The following is a 22,718-nucleotide window of genomic DNA, read 5'->3' on the forward strand; positions in this document are numbered from 1 at the left end:
CTTAATAGTCCAGTTTCTTACATGTTGTATGTATTTGTAAAGTGCAAGGGTATCCTTTTGCTGTAGATTGTTTAATTGGAAAGCCAGGTCTTTAGCTTTTTGTGGAATTCAAGACAATTGAAGGAGACTCTTATGTGTAGCGGGCGTCGTCCCACACTTTAGGAGCGGTGTAAGAGAACGCTTGTTCTCCTGACCTGGTTCTGTGCGTGCAAGTGATGTGTATGAATAGGAGTCCTGTCGAGTGGGGATGTTGAGGTTGTTGGTGGAAGGAAATGCAGCTTTTCAGGTAGGTAGGGCCTAACTGGTGGAGAGCCTTGAATGCGTATGTGAGGAGTTTGAAATGAGCTCATTTGTGTATCGGAATGCAGGAGGACCCCCTGCGGTGTGGTGTGACATGAGTTCTGTGTGGGAGGTTGAGGATTGGTCTAGCTGCAGAGTTCTAGATGGTCTGTAGTCTTCTGGTGAGTTGCTTGGTGATTCCAGTTTAGAGTATGTTCCTGTAGTCCAACTTACTGGCAACCAGGGCATGAGTGGTAGTTTTTCCAGTGTTGCTGGAGCCACTTAAAGATCTCCCTCTGTGTCTGCTGTGTGTGGAAGCATGCTGCAGGGACGGCACTGACTTGTGCAGTCATGTACAGTTTGCTGTCTGTCTACATTCTGAGACTGGCTGGCCACTAGTTAGAGTCCCATGGCGAGGTGCTCTGGTTATAAATCACTGCTTTCTGTCTTGTTGGTGGCGACCTTAAGGCATTGGTTTTCATTGAGCTAACCACTTTGTTCATGCAGGTGGTGAACTTGTTTCCTTGAGGCACTCTGCAGAAGAGTTTGCAGGCTTCTGAGGAGTAAAGTGCCTGGCTGACATTGTTTGTTCAATCCATTAAGAAGGACCAGATCCAGCAGAGAGAAGATTCTTGGATGCCAGTCTTTTGCAGGCACCTGATGAAGTTGGGGTGTGGAAATATGTCAACTATGTTAACTAAGTTTGGACTCAACCATATAGTTTTGAAAGCTACCTGAGGGATTGCCAGTGGTGAGACTCATTGCAACTCTCACCCACCAGCGTTACTCCTTGGTGGCATGCTTCATCATTGGGTCCTTCCTGTTCAGTTCAGGGGCACGCTGCTACCAGTGAGAGACACATGAGCACTTGGTGTTTATTACCATGCAATAATCTTTATAGGAGTCAGGTTTTTTTAGTGTGCATTTAACAATACCTGCCTGATAAGACTCCTCTAGGTTAATTAACATCTTCAGGGGATATGGTTAAAAAACAGGAAGACACACAAATGGTGGTACCAATGACCCCTGTTTCTGTTAGGTTGACATGTTTCAAACCACTCTTCCCTGTGGCTTTCTTCAGGACCACGGATCAAACTCCCTGATGGCACACCTAGAATGAAAAAGGACATTGAAGTATTATTTGTATGATGTGCCTGCTGTTTCAAATTATATGTTTATATTATGAAATGTATTGTACTACTTTCCCTTTTTATAGACATTGACCCAAAATAAAGTAATTTTCTGACCCGATTTCATCTCTAGATTCAGTATCCGAGAACCCCAGTAATTCTGAGGACAATGCACATATGTATAAAATGAAATGTGTCGATGTATATAGCGAGGGTTATCACCCGGGAGGGTATCCGGGGGCTGTACATGGGCACAGTGGGTTTAAGTGATTTGCCCAGAATCACCGGATGGCGTGCTGGTGCTGGTGCTGGTGCTGAGGCTCTGGATCCCCAGCTCCCAGGCGCAACCAGCCTGCTGTTAGGGAAGATAAGAACACTTGTGAAAGAGAAGAGTATCAGGGACTCCTGATTGGCGACGTTTCACTGAGTTGTCCACCTTGTTGTTCCAGGACCATGGCTCGTTCCAGGATGTTGCTACCTGTTTCTCTGACCAGGAGTGGAAGCTGTTACATGAATGGCAAAAGGAACTTTACAACAACGTGATGAAGGAAATACACCAGGCCTTGATCTCACTGGGTAAAACACTGTGTCTGCTTTTAAGGTTTTCTAAATATGTGGCCTGTTGTGCAGGGTTTCTACACAAGTGTCTGCACAGAAGTCACCTGGTACCTTTACTGAACATACTACAGCACATGTCACGCCATACTCTGCAGACCTCAGTACACCTTTTGGATTTATTTCTCACATTTCATCATACGTTGTTAAAATAGGATATTTTTCTTTTATGGTTAATACACTTTTTATCAGCATTTCTTCCGTTTATTATTTTTTCAACTAATATTGAGCATAGCCTACGCATGTTTCGCTCTTGCTGATTAGAGCCAAAGGCTTTCTGAAGGCTACAAAGGAACATTTTTCTTGTGTATATTTTTTTTAGTTATTTAAATTGATGTGACAAGTGTGAAACGTAGCGCACAGAGCATGAAGTGTTGACACAATTCTTTTGGCTATATCACAAGTGTGTTGCTTGTGTCCAGTGTAGTGAAACGAGACATGGGGCTCTTTCATGCCGTTGGACCCATAACTGCCCATTAGATTTTATCAGTTAATTGTAGCTGTTGCCTTATGATAATTACTATTTTACATGCTTATTTTTCACTTCAGACATTTACAGTGTTTTATTTTTAGCGAGTGTGTTCTGTTTTACTATATTTCCTGGTCACAGATCTGTAGAAACGCTTGTGGATGCAGATTCCTCACCCTTTGAATCCTCCTGGGTGCCAGATTGGATCTAGACAAATGTTTCTGTGGTTCCTGCATGCCTGTGGGAGGTATCGCCAGGTCAGACTTGTCGACACAGAGCTGCATTTCCCACATCCTGTGTTCTAGGTCCACAGCTCCGCTTTTATTGACTTTGTTTTTTACCAGTTAACATTTATCCCAAAATGTTAAATTCCAGCAGTGTAGCAACTGAAGCCTACAGGCTTCAAACCATGTCACGGTTGTCAGAAGCAAACGTTGGTCACTGACACACACGCATCGTCTTTCTCTGGTGTCAAGTCAACATCAAAAGACAAGTCAAAGATAAAACACAAGTGCGACTCATCGACGTCCAGTGGCCTCGCTCACAGGAGTGGACACGCAGTCCGCATTTACATGACCTGAGGCTGACTTTGTCTTCTTTCTCAGAGCCCATTCCAAATTTGGAACTGATGTGTCCAAGTTCCCTGGGGCATTTTCAACTCTGCAGCAACTGGCTTCCGTGAAGTAGCTTATGCTGCAGATCTTTTACTTTGTTCCGGCTCCTTCTTACACGCCTATAGCCCATGGAGCTGTTGGGACCTCCAGTTGCACTACTGCCGGTGGGCCATCCCCCAGCATGGATTCTGTGTTCCGGCGCAGGCCTGGGCTTCCATTCTTCTGCTGAAGACCTTATTGAATGTTGGCGGCTCAACACTGCTGTCACCAGCTCCAGGGACATTGATGCCAAATCTATCGGTACCAGCCTCAGACTGGCATCTGTTATCTGCAAGAGCCCACCTGTTTCCCGTTATATAATTATAGAAGTGCAACCCTGTATTGAAGATCAATTCCCGTTGGCTCTTCTTTCTTGACACAAGCGCTTTCCCTGGTTGGAAACCATTTTTGGCTCTGATTCTGAAGCTATTTAGATTCCTAACATAGCTCCACATGATGAGCATACAAATGCACAGACAATTGATTGTAGTACAGATTGTAGTCCTTACTACAAGGATAGAATGCAAGTGGCCTTGACACCTCACCCAGTTTGGTTCTTGTTTTGCCGGCTGCTCCTCCTACTGAGGAAAGTGTCCTGGAGTAGTCACTAGGAGAACTGCAGGGGTGTTGGACATCCCTCTTCCATCAGAGGAGACAAAAGGCCCTTTCCTTGCAGAGATACTTAAGCCTGGACGTCTACCTCTGAGGCTGGTCTTGATCCTGTCTTGCCAGCCTGGTCGGAGCTCATTTCCTTGCAGAGGTTCTTCAGCCTGGACTTCTGCCACTGAGGCTATTCTTGATACTGCCCTGCCAGCCAGGTCGATGCTCATTCTGTGCCAGGCTCTTAGCTGCGTGATTGCCAGTTGCACCAGACTGCACATGAGGAATTGGCAGCCATACTCTCCGGAGGGAAAGAAACATACAGGACATGGGATTGCTTAGGAACAGATAGAGTAAATTTGGAGGTATCCATACTTGTTAACTGGTCAGGGAATAAAGCTCCTCATCGCATGACCTGAGCCGGACCGGCTTATTGTCACAACATTGTATAGGTTACAGAACAAAGACGGCAGTGAACCAAGTATTACCTGATATATGGGATTGTTGTGAGACGAAAAAAAGAAAGGCATTACTTATAGAGAAGGGGTTACAAGCAGGTTTGAGGTGGAAAAGGGAGGAAAGGCTGTCTAGATGCTGTAATGTGCCCTTGAACATACCATGATGAACGAGGCATGGGCCTGAGAAGATAGAGAGAGAGAGACAGACTTCGGCTGCTGGGGCTTCGTTAGGGTCATTGGCAACACATGCACATGGTTCGCGCACGGACAGAAAAAAAGAGCAGTGAGTACAGAGAGAGGAGATCAGCAGCCTCAACAGAGAGAGAGCAGTGATAGCTCAGCGGGTTAGGGCAATGCAGATGAGATCTGGAAATCAATAGGTATTTTTTTTCCAACACTGAGGACCCGAAGTCTCTGATGCAGCACCCTGCCCTTGGTGTCTAGTAGGTTTATGATCTGGTCACCTTCTCTTTCGCTCCACCAGACCGGGAGCCAAAGTGGATTAATGCAGTGTACCAGAAAGGCTTCTCTTTCTGCAGCTTGGTGTTGCATTAATTAAACATTCTTTGCCTTCTAATCTTCTATTGCCACACCTTTTGGGAGATGGTACAGGCGGTTCTGCCTGCATTAGGATTTGACCTAACCAAGTTTGCTGTATGGCCTCAGTTCCACATACTCGCCTGTCCATGCCAGTGGAACTAGTCTTCATTCTATGCTAGGGTGCATTGTACAGGATTTTCAGGAGATGGATAAGCCCTTCTTTGGAGGCGTGGATCTTTGGCGAGAAAGTGGACTCTGCCCTGGAGAGATTTAAGGATATCCACGCTGTGATGTGTTCAATGGTTGTAGCCTCCCTAGCCCATCAATTCTGCCAGCTGTATCGGAAGAATCAAGTTTACTCCAAGGGCCTTGCCTTCTCTCAGCATCACCTGCCGAAGCACAATCAGCAGACCGGGCACCACTTTTCAGCCTCTAGTGGCAGATGTTGTGCTAACAGGAGAGAATAACAGCAGTATTAGTCTTCCTCCTTCTCCAGGCCTTTCACCTCCCTCAACAAACTCACTTTAGTTCATCCCTGAAGAACTGAAGCATACGGTGCTGCAATGGGAGTCTAAGGTAGCATTTCCTGTCCCGCTGGTATTTGGTAACCTCAGACCAAATGTCCTGCAGATGGTCCAGATTGGCCATGCCCTTCCCTTTCTGGAGGCTTCCTCTCCGATAACCTGAGTTCTCACTCTGCTTTCAGCAACAGATACCCAATTCCTGTCCGGAGAGGTGCTGATGTTGTGCCTGTTGGGGTGCAACCAGGATGGTACCCGAAAAGTGAGTGCTCAGGTATTACACAGATTCCTTTTTGCTACTCAAGAAGGACTGGGACTATTGTGGACCTCAGATTACTGTACTCAGTTTTCTGGAAGGTGAAATTCAGGATAATGCCATTCTCTCAAATTCTTGCTGGCCTCAGATCACAAAGAATGAATGGTATCTCTGGACTTTCAGGACAAATACGTTCATGTGCGAGTGCTGCAGCTCCACAGAAAATACCTATGTTTTGTGGCTAGTTTTACTCCTTACTAATTTGTAGTCCTCGCTTTTGCCTTACATTGGCCCCTGTTGTCTGTACGAAGACTATGTCAGTAATCGTGGTCAGTGTGCACTGGTGGGAGTACACCTGTTCACGTACCACAATGACTGGCATTTTGAAAACGGGCTTGCCAATTACAGAGCACAGTGTGGATGCTTTTCTTCATTAGAGGTTCTCCATCAATGGGTCAAAATCCCACCTCTCACCCACGCCCAGACTTTAATTTATTGTAGCTGTCTTGAATGCAACCACTTTGAAGGCCCTTCTGCTCCCCACAACAGGTCTAGGACATTCAGGCCTTGACCCTAATGTTTCAGATGAAAGTTGTTCTTTCTGCCTTTTGGCCTGGTGGCCTCAGGTATCCTGTTGGTGCTCTTTGCTTGATGACAAGTGCTGGCCCTCCAGTAGAACATACCCTTGTAGCGGGGCCAGCATCGGAAGTGGCATTTGGATAAAAACCTAATTTGTGAGGAGGCCTCTAGGGACCAGCTGGGGTATGTGACAAAACCAATCTAATGTACAGCAGACAGTTCTATCTTTCCTCACTAATGGCCGCATCGTCTCTTGGCAGAGGAGGTTACCTGGACAAAGTGTAGACTCGGGTCTCTAGTCCTTGTTAAAGTCGAGTCGCCACATAAACCACGACCACCTGGCCCTCAAGGTGTTATTGGTATTAACCAGCAGCAAGTCAATCCTGGTGCTCACCAACAACATCCACTGTGTGGTACTGCAACTAGAATGGGGTATGGACTTGCGCTATTTCTGCCTGGAGGTGTTGAAGTCGTGGAACAAGTTAGTGCTAAACTAAATCTCGCTGTCATTGAGGGATGACAGCGCAGACTCCCTCAGTAGGCATCATCTTGCCGACCATTAGTGGTGTCTTCACCCAGAGGTGAATAAGGAATTCTTTGACTTATGAGCTACTCTCTTTGTGGACCTGTTTTCCATACATGTTTTCACCTTTGTGTTCCCATGGGGGTAAAACGTAGGTCACTCTGATGGCCACAGATTGGCTTCGACCGTTTAGTATAACGAAAAACGTACCCTGGGCATTTCCCCTATTCACAAGGATCTTCTGTCCAGGCAACGGTACAAGGTTCCTCATCTGACCCTTCACGGTGTGCTTATATAGGGCCAGATGCAGGACCTTTAGAGTTTGCTGCTCGCAATGTGCATTTTTTTTGCGAGTCGGAATTTCTGATGTACAACAGTGTCTCAGACACTGTTTGCGATTCGCAAATGGGTTGAAAGGGACCTGCCCGCCTGTTCTGAAAAAATGTTGGCGCCCCCCCAATTCACAAAGGGGAAGGGGTCCTCTGGGGACCCCTTCCTGTTTGCGAATGGGTTATTACCAGTTTGAAACTGGTGTTAACTGCAAGTGCTTTGTGACCACATTGCCAGTTGCAAAACAATCGTACACCCCTCTGTGACTCGCTATTAGGAAGAGAGATCCTTTGCACGCCCCTTCCTAATATGGAATCGCAATCCCTATTTTGCGAGTTGGTAACAGGGTACGATTTGCAAAATAGGGATGGTACATGGTACCCGGCCATTTTGTGGTCGCAAAAAGCTAATTTCTCCGTTTGTGACCTCAAAGAAGCTTTGTACATTTGGCCCATAGTGTATTAACAATTCTCTGTAAAAACTGGGTTTCAGAAAACATATGTTCGATGGCATCTGTCGCTGTAGATACGCATGTTTTGCATAGCTCGCCATCTGGTGTTGGGTCGGAGTGTTACAAGTTGTTTTTCTTCGAAGAAGTCTTTCGAGTCACGGGACCGAGTGACTCCTCCTTTTGTCTCCATTGCGCATGGGCGTCGACTCCATCTTCGATTGTTTTTTTTCCGCCATCGGGGTCGGACGTGTTCCTGTCGCTCCGAGTTTCGGAACGGAAAGATAGCTGATTTCGGAAGATTTTCGTCGGTATTGTTGTGTTCGGGATCGGCGTAGTTAGATTCAACACTGCATCGAAGATCGAAGAGCTCCGGTGCCCTTCGGGGTAGTTTTTTCGATCCCCGCCGGGGCCTGGTCGGCCCGACCGCGTGCAGAAGAACGCCGATGGAACGGACCCCGTTCCGTTTCTGTCCCAAATGCCACAACAAATACCCCTATACAGACCAACACTTGGTCTGTAACCTGTGCCTGTCACCTGAGCACAGTGAAGACACCTGCGAGGCCTGTCGTGCGTTCCGGTCCCGAAAAACACTCCGAGACCGTCGAGCCAGAAGACTTCAAATGGCGTCCGCGCCGACAGCCCACCGAGAGTTCGAGGAACAAGAAGAGGAAGGAACCTTTTCGATCCACGAATCGGACTCCGAGGAATTCGACGATCCACGAACCGTGAGTAAAACGTCGAAAACCATTCAGAAGAAGATTGACAAGGCCCAGGGGACGCCACTGCCATCAGGCCATGGCTCGACCCATAAATTCGGTGACCGACCGTCGGCACCGAAAAAGGGCCAAACAGTGCCGAGACCGTCCGACTCCGGTCGAGACACCGGCACGCAGCCTTCTCGGGACCGAGAGAGTGCTGGAGACAAGCATCGACACCGAGATACCGGTGTAGACTCGGCTCGACGCCGAGACAGCGGCACCGACGAAGATCGACGCCGAGAGGTTTCAGCCCCGAAAAAGAAAAAAGTCACCTCGGAGCCGAAAAAAGATGCAGACAGGGTTTTGGTGCCAAAACAAACTGCAACCGACCCAGTTTCAGGCTCTTATACAGAAGAGCAATCGCTAACCTCCCAAATGCGAAAGCATAGGTTTGAGGAAGAGCTGCAATCAACTGATGTAGACCATACGCAAAAGCGTATTTTCATACAGGAGGGGACAGGAAAAATAAGGACCCTTCCCCTTATTAGAAGAAAAAGAAGATTGGAGTTCCAAACTGAACAAACACCACAAACAAAGGTGGTGAAAAAGGTTACTCCACCACCCTCTCCTCCACCTGTAATTAACGTCTCACCAGCACAAACTCCATCACATTCCCCAGCTCACACCACCATGAGCCAGGGTGACCAAGATCAGGACGCATGGGACTTATACGACGCCCCAGTGTCAGATAACAGTCCGGAGGCATACCCTACGAAGCCATCTCCACCAGAGGACAGCACTGCGTATTCTCAAGTGGTGGCTAGAGCAGCACAATTTCACAATGTAAGCCTCCACTCAGAACAGGTCGAGGATGACTTTTTATTCAACACCCTCTCCTCCACCCACAGCTCCTACCAAAGCCTGCCTATGCTCCCTGGTATGCTCCGGCACGCAAAAGAAATCTTTAAGGAGCCGGTCAAAAGTAGGGCAATCACACCAAGAGTGGAAAAGAAGTATAAGGCGCCTCCTACAGACCCGGTTTTCATCACTACACAGCTGCCACCAGATTCCGTCGTGGTGGGAGCAGCCAGGAAAAGGGCCAACTCCCACACATCTGGGGATGCACCACCCCCAGATAAGGAGAGCCGCAGGTTCGATGCAGCTGGAAAGAGAGTCGCAGCACAGGCTGCAAACCAGTGGCGCATCGCTAACTCTCAAGCACTACTTGCGCGCTATGACAGAGCCCATTGGGATGAGATGCAACACCTCATTGAACATCTACCCAAGGACCTACAAAAGAGGGCAAAGCAAGTGGTTGAGGAAGGTCAGAACATTTCAAACAACCAGATACGCTCCTCCATGGACGCAGCAGACACAGCTGCAAGAACTATTAATACATCTGTGACCATCAGAAGGCATGCATGGCTACGAACGTCTGGGTTTAAACCAGAGATACAGCAGGCAGTTCTCAATATGCCATTCAATGAAAAAGAACTGTTCGGTCCAGAAGTGGACACGGCGATAGAAAAACTTAAAAAGGACACTGACACTGCTAAAGCCATGGGCGCACTCTACTCCCCGCAGAGCAGAGGAAACTACAACACCTTCCGCAAAACACCCTTTAGAGGGGGGTTTCGGGGTCAGGCCACACAAGCCAGCACCTCACAGGCAACACCGTCCAGTTACCAGGGACAGTACAGGGGAGGATTTCGGGGCCAATACAGAGGAGGGCAATTCCCTAGGAATAGGGGAAAATTTCAAAGCCCCAAAACCCCTACAACTAAGCAGTGACTCACATGTCACTCATCCCCTCCACACAACACCAGTGGGGGGAAGAATAGGTCATTATTACAAAGCATGGCAGGAAATCACTACAAACACTTGGGTTCTAGCAATTATCCAACATGGTTATTGCATAGAATTTCTACAATTCCCTCCAAACATACCACCAAGAGCACAGAATTTATCAAAACATCATTCCGAGCTCCTGGAGACAGAAGTTCAAGCACTATTGCAAAAGAATGCAATCGAATTAGTACCAAGCAGACAAATAAACACAGGAGTTTATTCACTGTACTTCTTAATACCAAAGAAGGACAAGACGCTAAGACCAATCCTAGACCTCAGAATAGTAAACACATACATCAAATCAGACCACTTTCACATGGTCACACTACAAGAAGTGTTACCATTGCTGAAAGTACACGACTACATGACGACCTTAGACCTCAAAGACGCGTATTTCCATATACCAATACATCCATCGCACAGGAAATACCTAAGGTTTGTATTCAAAGGAATACATTACCAATTCAAAGTATTGCCTTTCGGTTTAACAACAGCACCAAGAGTCTTTACAAAATGTCTAGCAGTAGTCGCTGCACACATCAGAAGGCAGCAAATACATGTATTCCCGTATCTAGACGACTGGCTAATCAAGACCCATTCGTTAGCAAAGTGCTCACACCACACAAATCAAATCATACAAATCCTCTACAAACTAGGGTTCACCGTCAACTTCGCAAAATCAAACATCCTGCCGTGCAAGGTACAACAGTACCTAGGAGCCATAATAAACACAACAAAAGGAGTAGCCACTCCCAAGTCCACAAAGAATTCAAAATTTCAACAACATCATACAACGCATGTATCCAACACAAAAGATACAAGCAAAGATGATATTACAACTCCTAGGCATGATGTCTTCATGCATAGCCATTGTCCCAAACGCAAGACTGCACATGAGGCCCTTACAACAGTGCCTAGCATCACAATGGTCACAAGCACAGGGTCACCTTCTAGATCTGGTGTTAATAGACCGCAAAAATTACCTCTCGCTTCTATGGTGGGACAATATAAATTTAAACAAAGGGCGGCCTCTCCAAGACCCAGTGCCACAATACGTAATAACAACAGATGCTTCCATGACAGGGTGGGGAGCACACCTCGATCAACACAGCATACAAGGACAATGGAACGTACATCAAACAAACCTGCATATAAATCACCTAGAACTGCTAGCAGTTTTTCAAGCACTAAAGGCTTTCCATCCAATAGTAGTTCACAAATACATTCTCGTCAAAACAGACAACATGACAACAATGTATTATCTAAACAAGCAAGGGGGGACACACTCAACGCAGTTGAGCCTGTTGGCACAAAAAATATGGCATTGGGCAATTCACAACCAAATTCGCCTAATAGCACAGTTTATCCCAGGGATTCAGAATCAACTCGCAGACAATCTCTCTCGAGATCACCAACAGGTCCACGAATGGGAAATTCACCCCCAAACTCTGAACACTTACTTCAAGCTCTGGGGAACACCTCAAATAGACTTGTTTGCGACAAAAGAGAACGCAAAATGCCAAAACTTCGCATCCAGATACCCACACAGGCAGTCCCAGGGCAATGCCCTATGGATGAACTGGTCAGGGATATTTGCCTACGCTTTTCCTCCTCTCCCTCTCCTTCCTTATCTGGTAAACAAACTCAGTCAAAACAAACTCAAACTCATATTAATAGCACCAACTTGGGCAAGGCAACCCTGGTACACAACGCTGCTAGACCTATCAGTAGTACCCCACATCAAATTGCCCAACAGTCCGGATCTGTTAACACAACACAACCAACAGATCAGACACCCAAATCCAGCATCGCTGAATCTAGCAATCTGGCTCCTGAAATCCTAGAATTCGGACACTTACAACTTACCCAAGAGTGTATGGAAGTCATAAAGCAAGCCAGAAGGCCATCCACTAGGCACTGCTATGCAAGTAAATGGAAGAGGTTTGTCTGCTACTGCCATACTAATAAGATCCAACCACTACACGCAACTCCGAAGGATGTAGTAGGTTACTTGCTTCACTTACAAAAATCTAACCTAGCTTTCTCTTCCATTAAAATACACCTTGCAGCAATATCTGCATACCTGCAGACTACCTATTCAACTTCCCTATATAGGATACCAGTCATTAAAGCATTCATGGAGGGCCTTAAAAGAATTATTCCACCAAGAACACCACCTGTCCCTTCATGGAACCTAAATGTTGTCTTAACTAGACTTATGGGTCCACCTTTTGAACCCATGCACTCCTGTGAAATACAGTTCCTAACCTGGAAGGTTGCATTTCTCATCGCCATTACTTCCCTAAGAAGAGTAAGCGAGATTCAGGCGTTTACAATACAAGAACCTTTTATACAACTACACAAGAATAAGGTCGTCCTAAGGACTAATCCTAAATTTTTACCAAAGGTTATTTCACCGTTCCATCTAAATCAAACAGTGGAACTTCCAGTGTTCTTTCCACAGCCAGATTCCGTAGTTGAGAGGGCACTACATACATTAGATGTCAAAAGAGCATTAATGTATTACATTGACAGAACAAAGAACATCAGAAAGACTAAACAATTATTTATTGCGTTCCAAAAACCTCATGCAGGAAACCCAATATCAAAACAAGGTATAGCCAGATGGATAGTTAAATGCATCCAAATCTGCTACCTTAAAGCTAAACAACAGCTGCCCATTACACCAAGGGCACACTCAACCAGAAAGAAAGGTGCTACCATGGCCTTTCTAGGAAACATCCCAATGCAAGAAATATGTAAGGCAGCCACATGGTCTACGCCTCACACATTCACCAAGCACTACTGTGTAGACGTGTTATCCGCACAACAAGCCACAGTAGGTCAAGCCGTATTAAGAACATTGTTTCAGACTACTTCCACTCCTACAGGCTGAGCCACCGCTTTTGGGGTGATAACTGCTTACTAGTCTATGCAGAACATGTGTATCTGCAGCTACACATGCCATCGAACTGAAAATGTCACTTACCCAGTGTACATCTGTTCGTGGCATCAGTCGCTGTAGATTCGCATGTGCCCACCCGCCTCCCCGGGAGCCTGTAGCAGTTCGGAAGTTACCTTCAACTATTTGTATATATATCATTTCAACCTTAAATAGGTACATACTTAGTCACTCCATTGCATGGGCACTATTACTACAATTCAACTCCTACCTCACCCTCTGCGGGGAAAAACAATCGAAGATGGAGTCGACGCCCATGCGCAATGGAGACAAAAGTAGGAGTCACTCGGTCCCGTGACTCGAAAGACTTCTTCGAAGAAAAACAACTTGTAACACTCCGACCCAACACCAGATGGCGAGCTATGCAAAACATGCGAATCTACAGCGACTGATGCCACGAACAGATGTACACTGGGTAAGTGACATTTTCATTATCCTTTGCACCAATTAAAGTGTTCTGATTTGTTTTCATCCTATTTAACTTTTTTTCTTCACACAGAAGTACAAAAATGGGCTTTCACAACTACAGAAATATGTTTTGAAATGTTTGTACAGGTGACTTAGTTGTTTAAATGTTGTGTGTTAGGAAAAAACTGACACACAACAGCCTTTCATTTCACACTCTTTGTACAGAAGGTCAGACAGGTCACCTTTCAAACTCGTAAGTTAAGTACCTTCAGTGGTACTGTTGCTGGTGGCCTCCCATTAAGTGCACCTTTGGAGGTAATAAGGTTCCAAGGTAACTTCGCTCACTGCCAGTTATCACAGCAGTCTTTACAAATGTACCCTGCGTGCGAGGGTATGAGAACAAGAAGGAAACTGATATCGGGACACAGATGTGGCACCTATATGCTGTTTGGGTCATCCTGCTTGGAGCAGGACAGAGTCAGAATAGAGGCTCGTGGTGCCACATACCTGCACTCCAGGGCTATTAGAAGATATGTCAGGATCTAGGCTGGTGCCTGGGAAGATTCAAAAGGAGTGTGAGAATAGACACACCATCCACCAGAAAGATTGTTACTGAAGGTAAATAACTCATTTGTCTGTGCCAGGCCATCAGTTCACACTGCAGTGGCAGGCCTGAGAGAAAGAGTGTGTTTGGAGGTGGTTGTGGTATTTATTTTAGACATGAAGTGCTGTTGACTGTTTTTCATGTGTATTTGTTTTGTTGTCCCGCTTATGGTTTGCACTGTACACTACTTTCTTCAAGTCAGTCTTCCTACCACAGCCTTTGCTTATGCTGTGCTTGTATTTGTCTGTCTGACCCGTGTGGGCGAGACAGCGATGGGGAGTTTTGCTCTCAGACTTCCGTTTGTAGTTCTACTTCTGAAATGTCTCATCATTACTAAAGAGGTTACGGTAGAGTGTTTACATTGTGACCCATGCTATCACTCCCATCGAGTTACATATTTGCAGCTTTGTTATTCTTCTGTTTTTATTTTTAAACAGGACCTCTTGTTTCCAGCTGCATCTTTTCATTAAAACAGAAAGAACAAGAATGTCAGGTCTTCACAGACCGTCCAGACTCCCAAAAAGAAGACCGCGAAGGTGAGTACCCAGGGGATTTCGAATTGTGACTGCACCACTGGTGGGATTTACGACGTGACGTGAGATCTGTCATAGAAAGAATCTGATAGGGATCTGACATGAGGCCTGTGACTGAACAACAGACAACTTCGGGTGGGACAGTGAGTGAGATCTGTGACTATCCCACAGCTGTGATCTGATGGAAACAAGAATGAGACCTGCAACCCAACCACATCCCCCATCTGATGGGAAAGTGAGTGAGACCTGTCGCTGTACCGCACATGGGCTCGTATTGCAAAGTTAGTGAGACCTGTAGCTGTACCACACATGAGCTCAGACGAGAATCGGGCTCAGATGGGAAAGTGAGTGAGACCTGTGTCTGTACAACATATGGGCTCAGATGGGAAAGTGAGTGAGACCTGTGTCTGTACCACATATGGGCTCAGAGGGGAAAGTAAGTGAGACCTGTGGCTCTACCGCACATTGACTCGTATTGGGAAGTTAGTGAGACCTATAGCTGTACCACAGATGGGCTCAGATGGGAAAGTGAGTATGACCTGTAGCTGTACCGCACATGGGCTCGTATTGGTGAGTGAATGAGACCTGTGGCTCTACCACACATACGCTCAGATAGGAAAGTGTGTGTGTGTGACCTGTGACTGTACCACAGATGGATGTGATGGGAGTAGGTGTGAGTCGTGTGACTGCACCACTGCTTGGATCTGAGGGGAAGATGAATGAGAACTCTGACTCTGCTAGAGCCAGCCTCTGATGGGGAGTGAGTGAAACCTGTGACCGTACCACAGATAGGATGTGATGGGAATATCGGCGAGAAGTAGGAAATCCCAAATTCACATTTGTTGAGTTGGCTACCACAATGTTTTAGGGAAACTATAACTTATTTTGGTTTTTCCCTCCTCCAGTGGAAAGGTTTTTTTTTTCTCTTCTTTTTTTCCCAGATTTATCTGATGTTCCCCTCAGTTGCCATATTCACATTATATGCTGCTCATCAAAAATGGGGAGTTGGGCTTAACTGCTGATGTTTTCTCTATTTTGTTTGTCAACAAGATAAATTATGTACTACGCCAACTAGCCTCCCTCTTAGACTCCATAATGAGAGACATAAAAAGATTGCGTAACTTAAACCTTCTGTATTGGTCAATGGACACCCATAAAAATGACTACTAAGATTCATACTCCTTCTTCAAGCCCTTCCAATCTCATTACCTAGAACGGGCCTGGACAGATTACAGAAGTTGTGTACCAGTTTGTTTTAGAAATGGGAAGAGGTTGAGCATTGGCATCAGACAACGCTACCTCCAGTTTAAAATGGGACAGTTAGAGATACCAGACTTTACCACTGTCTATAAATGTCACAGTGATGATAAACATTTCATTGATCGAGAGAAATGACAAATAATGTTTGCAGTTAGGTCCCATTGGTTAATTCCCTGGCTCAAGGAAATTAATCAGAACCACTCTGTAATCACCTGTAAGGTACTGTAGTGTCATGGGACAGAATAAACCTTAAAGGAGACATACCTGGCTGAGCCCCTCCATTCACTCCCTTAGTTAGAAGTACACACTTTGACGGAGCGGAGACGGAAGAAGCGTTCCCTGCATTGAAAGAAACTAGATGCATAAAACTTTGTGCCCTGTTTCAGATCGGAAACGGAACATCATTTCAGCAAGTCAAACACAACCTTGGGCAAACAGATGGAAAGATTTCGATGCACCAACTGCGCTAATGGGCCATGCTAGTAGTAGTAAGGAAGAGGGCCTCTAGAATCTTGAAAAACTGCCGCACTCTTCGCACTCAGACAAACAATTTATACATAACCTCTACACAATACTTCTCACAGCAGAGAGGCACCCCAAATGGAGGTTTCAACTGGCATGGGAGAAGGAGTTGGGGTTCACCTTAACACTCAAAAAAGGAGAAATTAATATCAGTAGTAGGAAAGGAAATTTGAAATACTTGTTAATGGCATTACACTGCTGTGCGACTCTACGCCTTTAATAAATACAAGCTACAGAAATGCTGGAGAGGATGTGGTGAAAAAGGAACTGTGTCCCACACCGCATGCATTGCAGCAAAATCAAAAGTTTTTTTTGAGGGTGAGTGCCAGACATCACTGGTATTGTGCTTTCCACATCTCTGTGGACATTGCGGGGCTGAATGCATCAGATAATGTCACGGTTTTCAATGGGCTTACCGTCGAAGTTGAGTGGCGTAGGGGAACGGCCCGGTTCCGGCAGGTTCTGCTCTGGCCGAGGTAGGGGCGACCCCTTCCGGTAGCCACGGTGCTGTTTGGTATGAGCAAACCACTACAGTCCGTGCCCTCCAGAAGGAGTCCCAGAGGAAAAACCCCAATAGGGTAAAAAACCTCCACAGGAACTCCCTGAAACGAAAGGAGGACACCAGGGCGTTAGGACTGAAGATCAGGAAGACTGGAGAACAAGGCAGTTCAGGAACACACGGGATTCGCAGGAAGAAATCGATCAGAGCGTGACTACCACCAAGGAGTGTTGCAACGCAATGAACAAGCAGCTGAATTCCCCTTATATACCCCTAGACAGGAAGTAGGAAACAGGAAGTGGAAATACCACCATCTTGGATTGGGGAAAAGAAAGCAATAGTGAATCAGGTACGTGCGTCTAACAAAGAGAAAACGATGCATGCTGGACAGAGAGGAAGTGGTCGGCATGCTGGGAAGGAAAAGGCAGGTATAAAGTACACCATGTGCAAGGGTTCGGTTTTGTTCTGGAGATATCGGTAAGTGGTGAGCAGAGGTAATGCATAATGCAGGAAATTAAATGTAAAGCGCGTAATGCGCTATACGCGGTCAGGCCTGAAACCCCCTAGGGGTCTCAAGCCCTGCCGCGTCTGCCTTTATGGCAGAACTTAAAGTAAGGGAAGCGGCGAGTGCCGCGGCCCCTAAATAAGCTCCTTGGAGCATCTGCGGCCCGCGCCCGAGCTGCGGCATCCCCCGTGGCCCGAGCGTCAGCCGCGGCGTCAGCCGCGGCGTCCCCCGCGGCCCGAGCGTCGGTCGCGGTGTAAATAAAGTGCCGCGCTGCGGCAAGCGCGGCGGCATAACAGTATGCCCCCCCCCCCGAGGCCCCGGGTTTGTGAGGGAAGAGCCGAAAAAAGCGACGGACCAAAAGAGGAGCATGAACTGAAGAGGCATCCTCCCAGGAACACTCACTCATCGGGTATCCCTTCCAGTGAATTAGATATTGGAGGCGCCCATGGAAAAACCGAGAGTCACAGATTTCCTGGACCTCGTACTCAGGCACATTATCAACCAACAGAGGAGGGGGACAGGGTAATTGCCTATGAAAAGGATGAGGACGGTAAGGTTTCAGTTGAGAGACATGGAATACAGGGTGGATCTTCCACGTCCGGGGTAGGCGAAGACGCACAGACACTGGGTTAATCTTTTTGAGAATTAGAAAGGGACCATAAAAGCGGGGTTTGAATTTGTTCTGAGTGAGTCGGAGAGGTAGGAATCTAGAGGAGAGCCAGACTTTATCATGGACCTGATATTGAGGAGCCGCACAGCGTCTCCTATCTGCTATCCTTTTCATACGGGACTTGGTGGGCACAAGGTTGGAATGGATAATTCGTTGTATACCCCGTAGCTGTCGAACGTAGGAGGAGATGGCAGGAAGATTGGAGTTATCTCTCAGGGGAGTTGGGAAGGCCCTGGGATGGAAACCGTAGGAGCCATAGAAAGGAGAGACCTTCGAGGCACTGTGTAGAGAGTTGTTATAGGAGAATTCTGCAAGCGGTAAGTAGGTAGCCCAATTACTTTGTGTAGCATTGCAGAAGCTACGTAAGTACTGTTCGAGGCCCTGATTGAGTCGTTCCGTTTGTCCGTTGGTTTGAGGGTGGAACCCGGATGATAAGGCCACCTTGATTCCCAAGGTCTTACAGAATTGATTCCAGAATCGGGAGATATATTGAGGACCCCTGTCCGATATAATGATCTGAGGTAACCCATGAAGCCGAAAGATTTCTTGAGTAAAGATCTGACCTAATTCTTTTGCCGTTGGTAACTTTCTTAAGGCCGTGAAGTGAGCCATCTTGGTGAAGGAGTCCACAGTTACCATTATGACGTGGTTTCCCATTGAAGAAGGTAATGCGCACATAAAATCTGTGGAGATAGTGTGCCATGGGCCTGGGGGAACAGGTAAAGGGCGGAGTAATCCCACTGGTCTGGTTCGGGGTGTCTTGGCTTGAGCACATATAGGACATGATAATACATATGCCTCAGTGTCAGCCTTGAGAGTTGGCCACCAGAAGGAGCGAAGCAAAAGGTCTTGAGTGGCTTTCATTCCTCGATGACCTGCGACAGGGGAATCATGGCACATGTGTAAAGCTTCAGTTTGCACTGCTTTAGTGGGTAAAAACAGGGCCTTGTCATGATAATAATAGCCATGATCTGTTTGCAGTTGCGGACGCAACTTATTTAGCTCTGTTTCGTGTAGACGGGCATATTCGGACTTGACTTGGTCTAAAAAAGTCTGTGCTACCCCTATGATCTTCTTGTTGTCAAATAAGTTCTGAACAGTGGAATCGCTGCACTCAGGATAACGTCGGGACAAGGCATCCGCCAGGGTGTTCTGAGAACCAGGGATGTAGGTGATATAGAAGTCATATTGGCTAAAGAAGAAAGCCCATCGAGCCTGCCGGCTATTTTGACACTGAAAGTTTCTTAAGCACTGTAGATTTCTGTGATCGGTCCGGGCTTCAAATGGTTCCTTTGATCCCATCAAGAAGTGTCTCCATTCTGTGCATGCGACTTTTAAGGCGAGTAATTCGCGTTCTAGCACGGAATAGTTCCGCTCAGAATCGGATAGAATGTGTGATAGGTAAAATACAGGGTGTTCTAGATCATCATCGTCTTGTTTTTGCAACAAGGCAGCCCCAATGGCTCTTTCTGAGGCGTCTGTGACAACAATGAATTGTTTGCTGGTGTCTGGGTGTCGTAGAATAGGGGCTTGAATAAAGGCTTTCTTTAAATCCTGAAAGGCTGACTCTGCGCCTGGTGTCCAAAAAAAACCTTTCTTTAGATGTTCTTTTTTAAGGGTTTGAGTAATGTAGCTGGTTCTCTGGGCAAAGTCTGCTATGAACTGTCGGTAGAAGTTGGCTAGTCCCAGAAAACATTGAGTCTCCTTGATGGAAGAAGGAGATGGCCAATTCAATATAGCCTGTACCTTGTCTGAGTCCATGGCAACTCCGGTTTGGTTTATGCAGTATCCCAAGTATTTTACTTCTATCTGATCAAACTCGCATTTTTCAGGTTTGCAGAACAAATGATGTTGTCGGAGTCTCTCTAAGACTTGGCGAACGTGCTTGGAATGTTCCTCTGGATGAACCGAATAGATTAGGATATCGTCAAGATACACCACCACTGTTTGTTGCAAAAGATCAGAAAAGAGAGAATCCATGAATCTTTGAAAAATGGACGGGGCATTAGTGAGTCCGAATGGCATTACTCTATACTCGTAGTGACCAAAAGGTGTTCTAAAGGCGGTCTTCCACTCATCACCTTCTCTTATTCTTAGCAGATGATAGGCTCCTCGGAGATCCAGCTTGGTGAATCTCTTGGCTCCTCTGACTGCTTCTAAGATGTCCTTTATGAGGGGTAACGGATACCGGTCTTTAATAGTGATCCTGTTTAATCCTCTGAAATCGATACAAGGACGCAAATCTTTGGTTTTCTTTGGTACAAAGAAAAGAGGAGCCCCGGCGGGTGAAGAGGAGGGGGTAATCAACCCACTTTGTAGGTTCTCATCTAGGTACTCCTTCAAAATCTGTTTCTCTGGTTCTGTGAGAGAGTACATCTGCCCAAAAGGAACCACTGTATCTGGTTCTAAAGGGATGGCACAGTCGTAGTCTCTGTGGGGTGGCAGTTCAGGCTTTTCTGGCTTCTGGAATACATCGGCATAATCCTGATAATGTCTGGGAACTCCCTGTAGGACATTAATGGATCCTCCCACCTTAGAAGGTGCTGTTGAGAGACTTTTTGGGGACCAATAATCCCCGGCGGAATAGCAGTGGTGTTGGCAAAAGTGGGAGGACAACGAAATGGTTTTTGTTTACCAGTTGATGTAAGGATTGTGCCGTGTAAGCCATGGAATTCCCGGGATCATGACGTGGTGTGGTGATGAAATTAAGTCAAACGAAAGATTTTCTTGGTGTTTTCCAAACTGTAAACAGAAGGTAGGGGTGGTATATTGTACAGGTCCAGAGGCCAAGAGTGACCCATCAACGGTGTGTACCTGTTCTGGTACTTCCTTGGGTATTTGTGCTATCTGTCGTTCCTTGGCCCAGGTTTCATCTAAATAGAGGCCACTGGCTCCGCAGTCCAATAAGGCCAAGGTTCTTTCTTCCCGACCATCAGTTAAATGAAGGATAACTGGTAAGAGAAAAAGAGCAGTTCCTTCCTCCCTGGAAGAGCAAATAGAAGGTATATCACGATATCCCGTCCTCACCCTTCTTACTGAGGACGGGAGTTGGCGTTTCCCAAGGGCTTGGTTGGACGAATGGGGCAGGCGCGAATTAGGTGACCAGCTGCACCACAATATAGACAAAGCCCCTTCCTTCGTCTATGTTCCCTTTCACTGGCTGATAAAGGTCCTCGAGCCGTGTCAATCTGCATGGGCTCTTCCTCGGTATTCCCTTTAGGTTCAGGACGGACTTCCTCGGTACGATGAGAGAAGGAGTGAGACGGTACTGAGTGAGATGGCAAACGACTCTTCTTTTTCTCCATTCTTCGTTCATTCAACCGATATTCTATTGTCAGAGCCTGGTCCATTAATCCTTTAAGGTTCTCTATTCTAGCAGAGTGCACTAATTCATCTTTAATGTCCTCTTTGAGACCTCTACGGAACAGTGTCACCAAGGTACGTTCCACCCAGGTTGTTTCTGCTGCTAATTGTCTGAAACGGGTGATGTATTGTAATACATCTTGACTCCCTTGTTGGACTTCGCAAAGAGCCTCTTCTGCTGACGCCTCGAGTCCAGGGCGTTCAAACATCTGTTTAAAAATAGTGATAAAGGTGGAATAATTAGATAGGCAAGGATTGTTTCTGGTTACTAGAGGTGTGGCCCAAGCCAAGGCTGGCCCCGATAAGGCACTAATCAAATACCCCACCTTAGTCTTGTCTTGTACAAATTGCGAGGGGCGAAAGGCAAAGTACACCGTCAAGGCATCCAGGAATTCTTTTAATTTGGTAGGATCCCCGGAAAAACAAGGTGTAGTGGCAGCTACTGCGGGGACATCTGTGGTCCTGGAGGCAAAGGCTTGTCGATAAACAGTATTTTCAGTACGTAACTGCTGGAGTTCTTGAGCCTGTTGTATCGTCATCAGCAGGGTCTGGCTCGTAGGTTCCGTGTTTGCCACTGGATTATCCATAATACCGGACTGCAACTGGAGTTTTGGGCGTTGCAATCTGTCACGGTTTTCAATGGGCTTACCGTCGAAGTTGAGTGGCGTAGGGGAACGGCCCCGGTTCCGGCAGGTTCTGCTCTGGCCGAGGTAGGGGCGACCCCTTCCGGTAGCCACGGTGCTGTTTGGTATGAGCAAACCACTACAGTCCGTGCCCTCCAGAAGGAGTCCCAGAGGAAAAACCCCAGTAGGGTAAAAAACCTCCACAGGAACTCCCTGAAACGAAAGGAGGACACCAGGGCGTTAGGACTGAAGATCAGGAAGACTGGAGAACAAGGCAGGTCAGGAACACACGGGATTCGCAGGAAGAAATCGATCAGAGCGTGACTACCACCAAGGAGTGTTGCAACGCAATGAACAAGCAGCTGAATTCCCCTTATATACCCCTAGACAGGAAGTAGGAAACAGGAAGTAGAAATACCACCATCTTGGATTGGGGAAAAGAAAGCAATAGTGAATCAGGTACGTGCGTCTAACAAAGAGAAAACGATGCATGCTGGACAGAGAGGAAGTGGTCAGCATGCTGGGAAGGAAAAGGCAGGTATAAAGTACACCATGTGCAAGGGTTCGGTTTTGTTCTGGAGATATCGGTAAGTGGTGAGCAGAGGTAATGCATAATGCAGGAAATTAAATGTAAAGCGCGTAATGCGCTATACGCGGTCAGGCCTGAAACCCCCTAGGGGTCTCAAGCCCTGCCGCGTCTGCCTTTATGGCAGAACTTAAAGTAAGGGAAGCGGCGAGTGCCGCGACCCCTAAATAAGCTCCTTGGAGCATCCGCGGCCTGCGCCCGAGCCGCGGCGTCCCCCGCGGCCCGAGCGTCGG

The 22,718-nt window shown here is 46.7% G+C and overlaps 1 protein-coding gene across 3 annotated transcripts in view; it reads left to right on the top strand.

Annotated features, from left to right (window-relative positions):
- The first annotated feature begins 1,858 nt into the window (after nucleotides 1-1,858).
- The window catches only part of LOC138286726 (uncharacterized), a 232,705-nt gene continuing 211,845 nt past the window's right edge, over nucleotides 1,859-22,718 (top strand). For all 3 annotated transcript variants that reach the window (XM_069227247.1, XM_069227248.1, XM_069227249.1), the window contains exons 1-2: nucleotides 1,859-1,985; nucleotides 14,362-14,460. In XM_069227247.1, the coding sequence (XP_069083348.1) occupies nucleotides 1,952-1,985; nucleotides 14,362-14,460 (133 nt within the window). In that variant the 5' untranslated portion in view covers nucleotides 1,859-1,951. The remainder of the gene's footprint in view (nucleotides 1,986-14,361; nucleotides 14,461-22,718) is intronic.

Source organism: Pleurodeles waltl, chromosome 3_2 (assembly GCF_031143425.1).
Source record: "Pleurodeles waltl isolate 20211129_DDA chromosome 3_2, aPleWal1.hap1.20221129, whole genome shotgun sequence".
In the NCBI taxonomy this organism is placed as follows: domain Eukaryota; kingdom Metazoa; phylum Chordata; class Amphibia; order Caudata; family Salamandridae; genus Pleurodeles; species Pleurodeles waltl.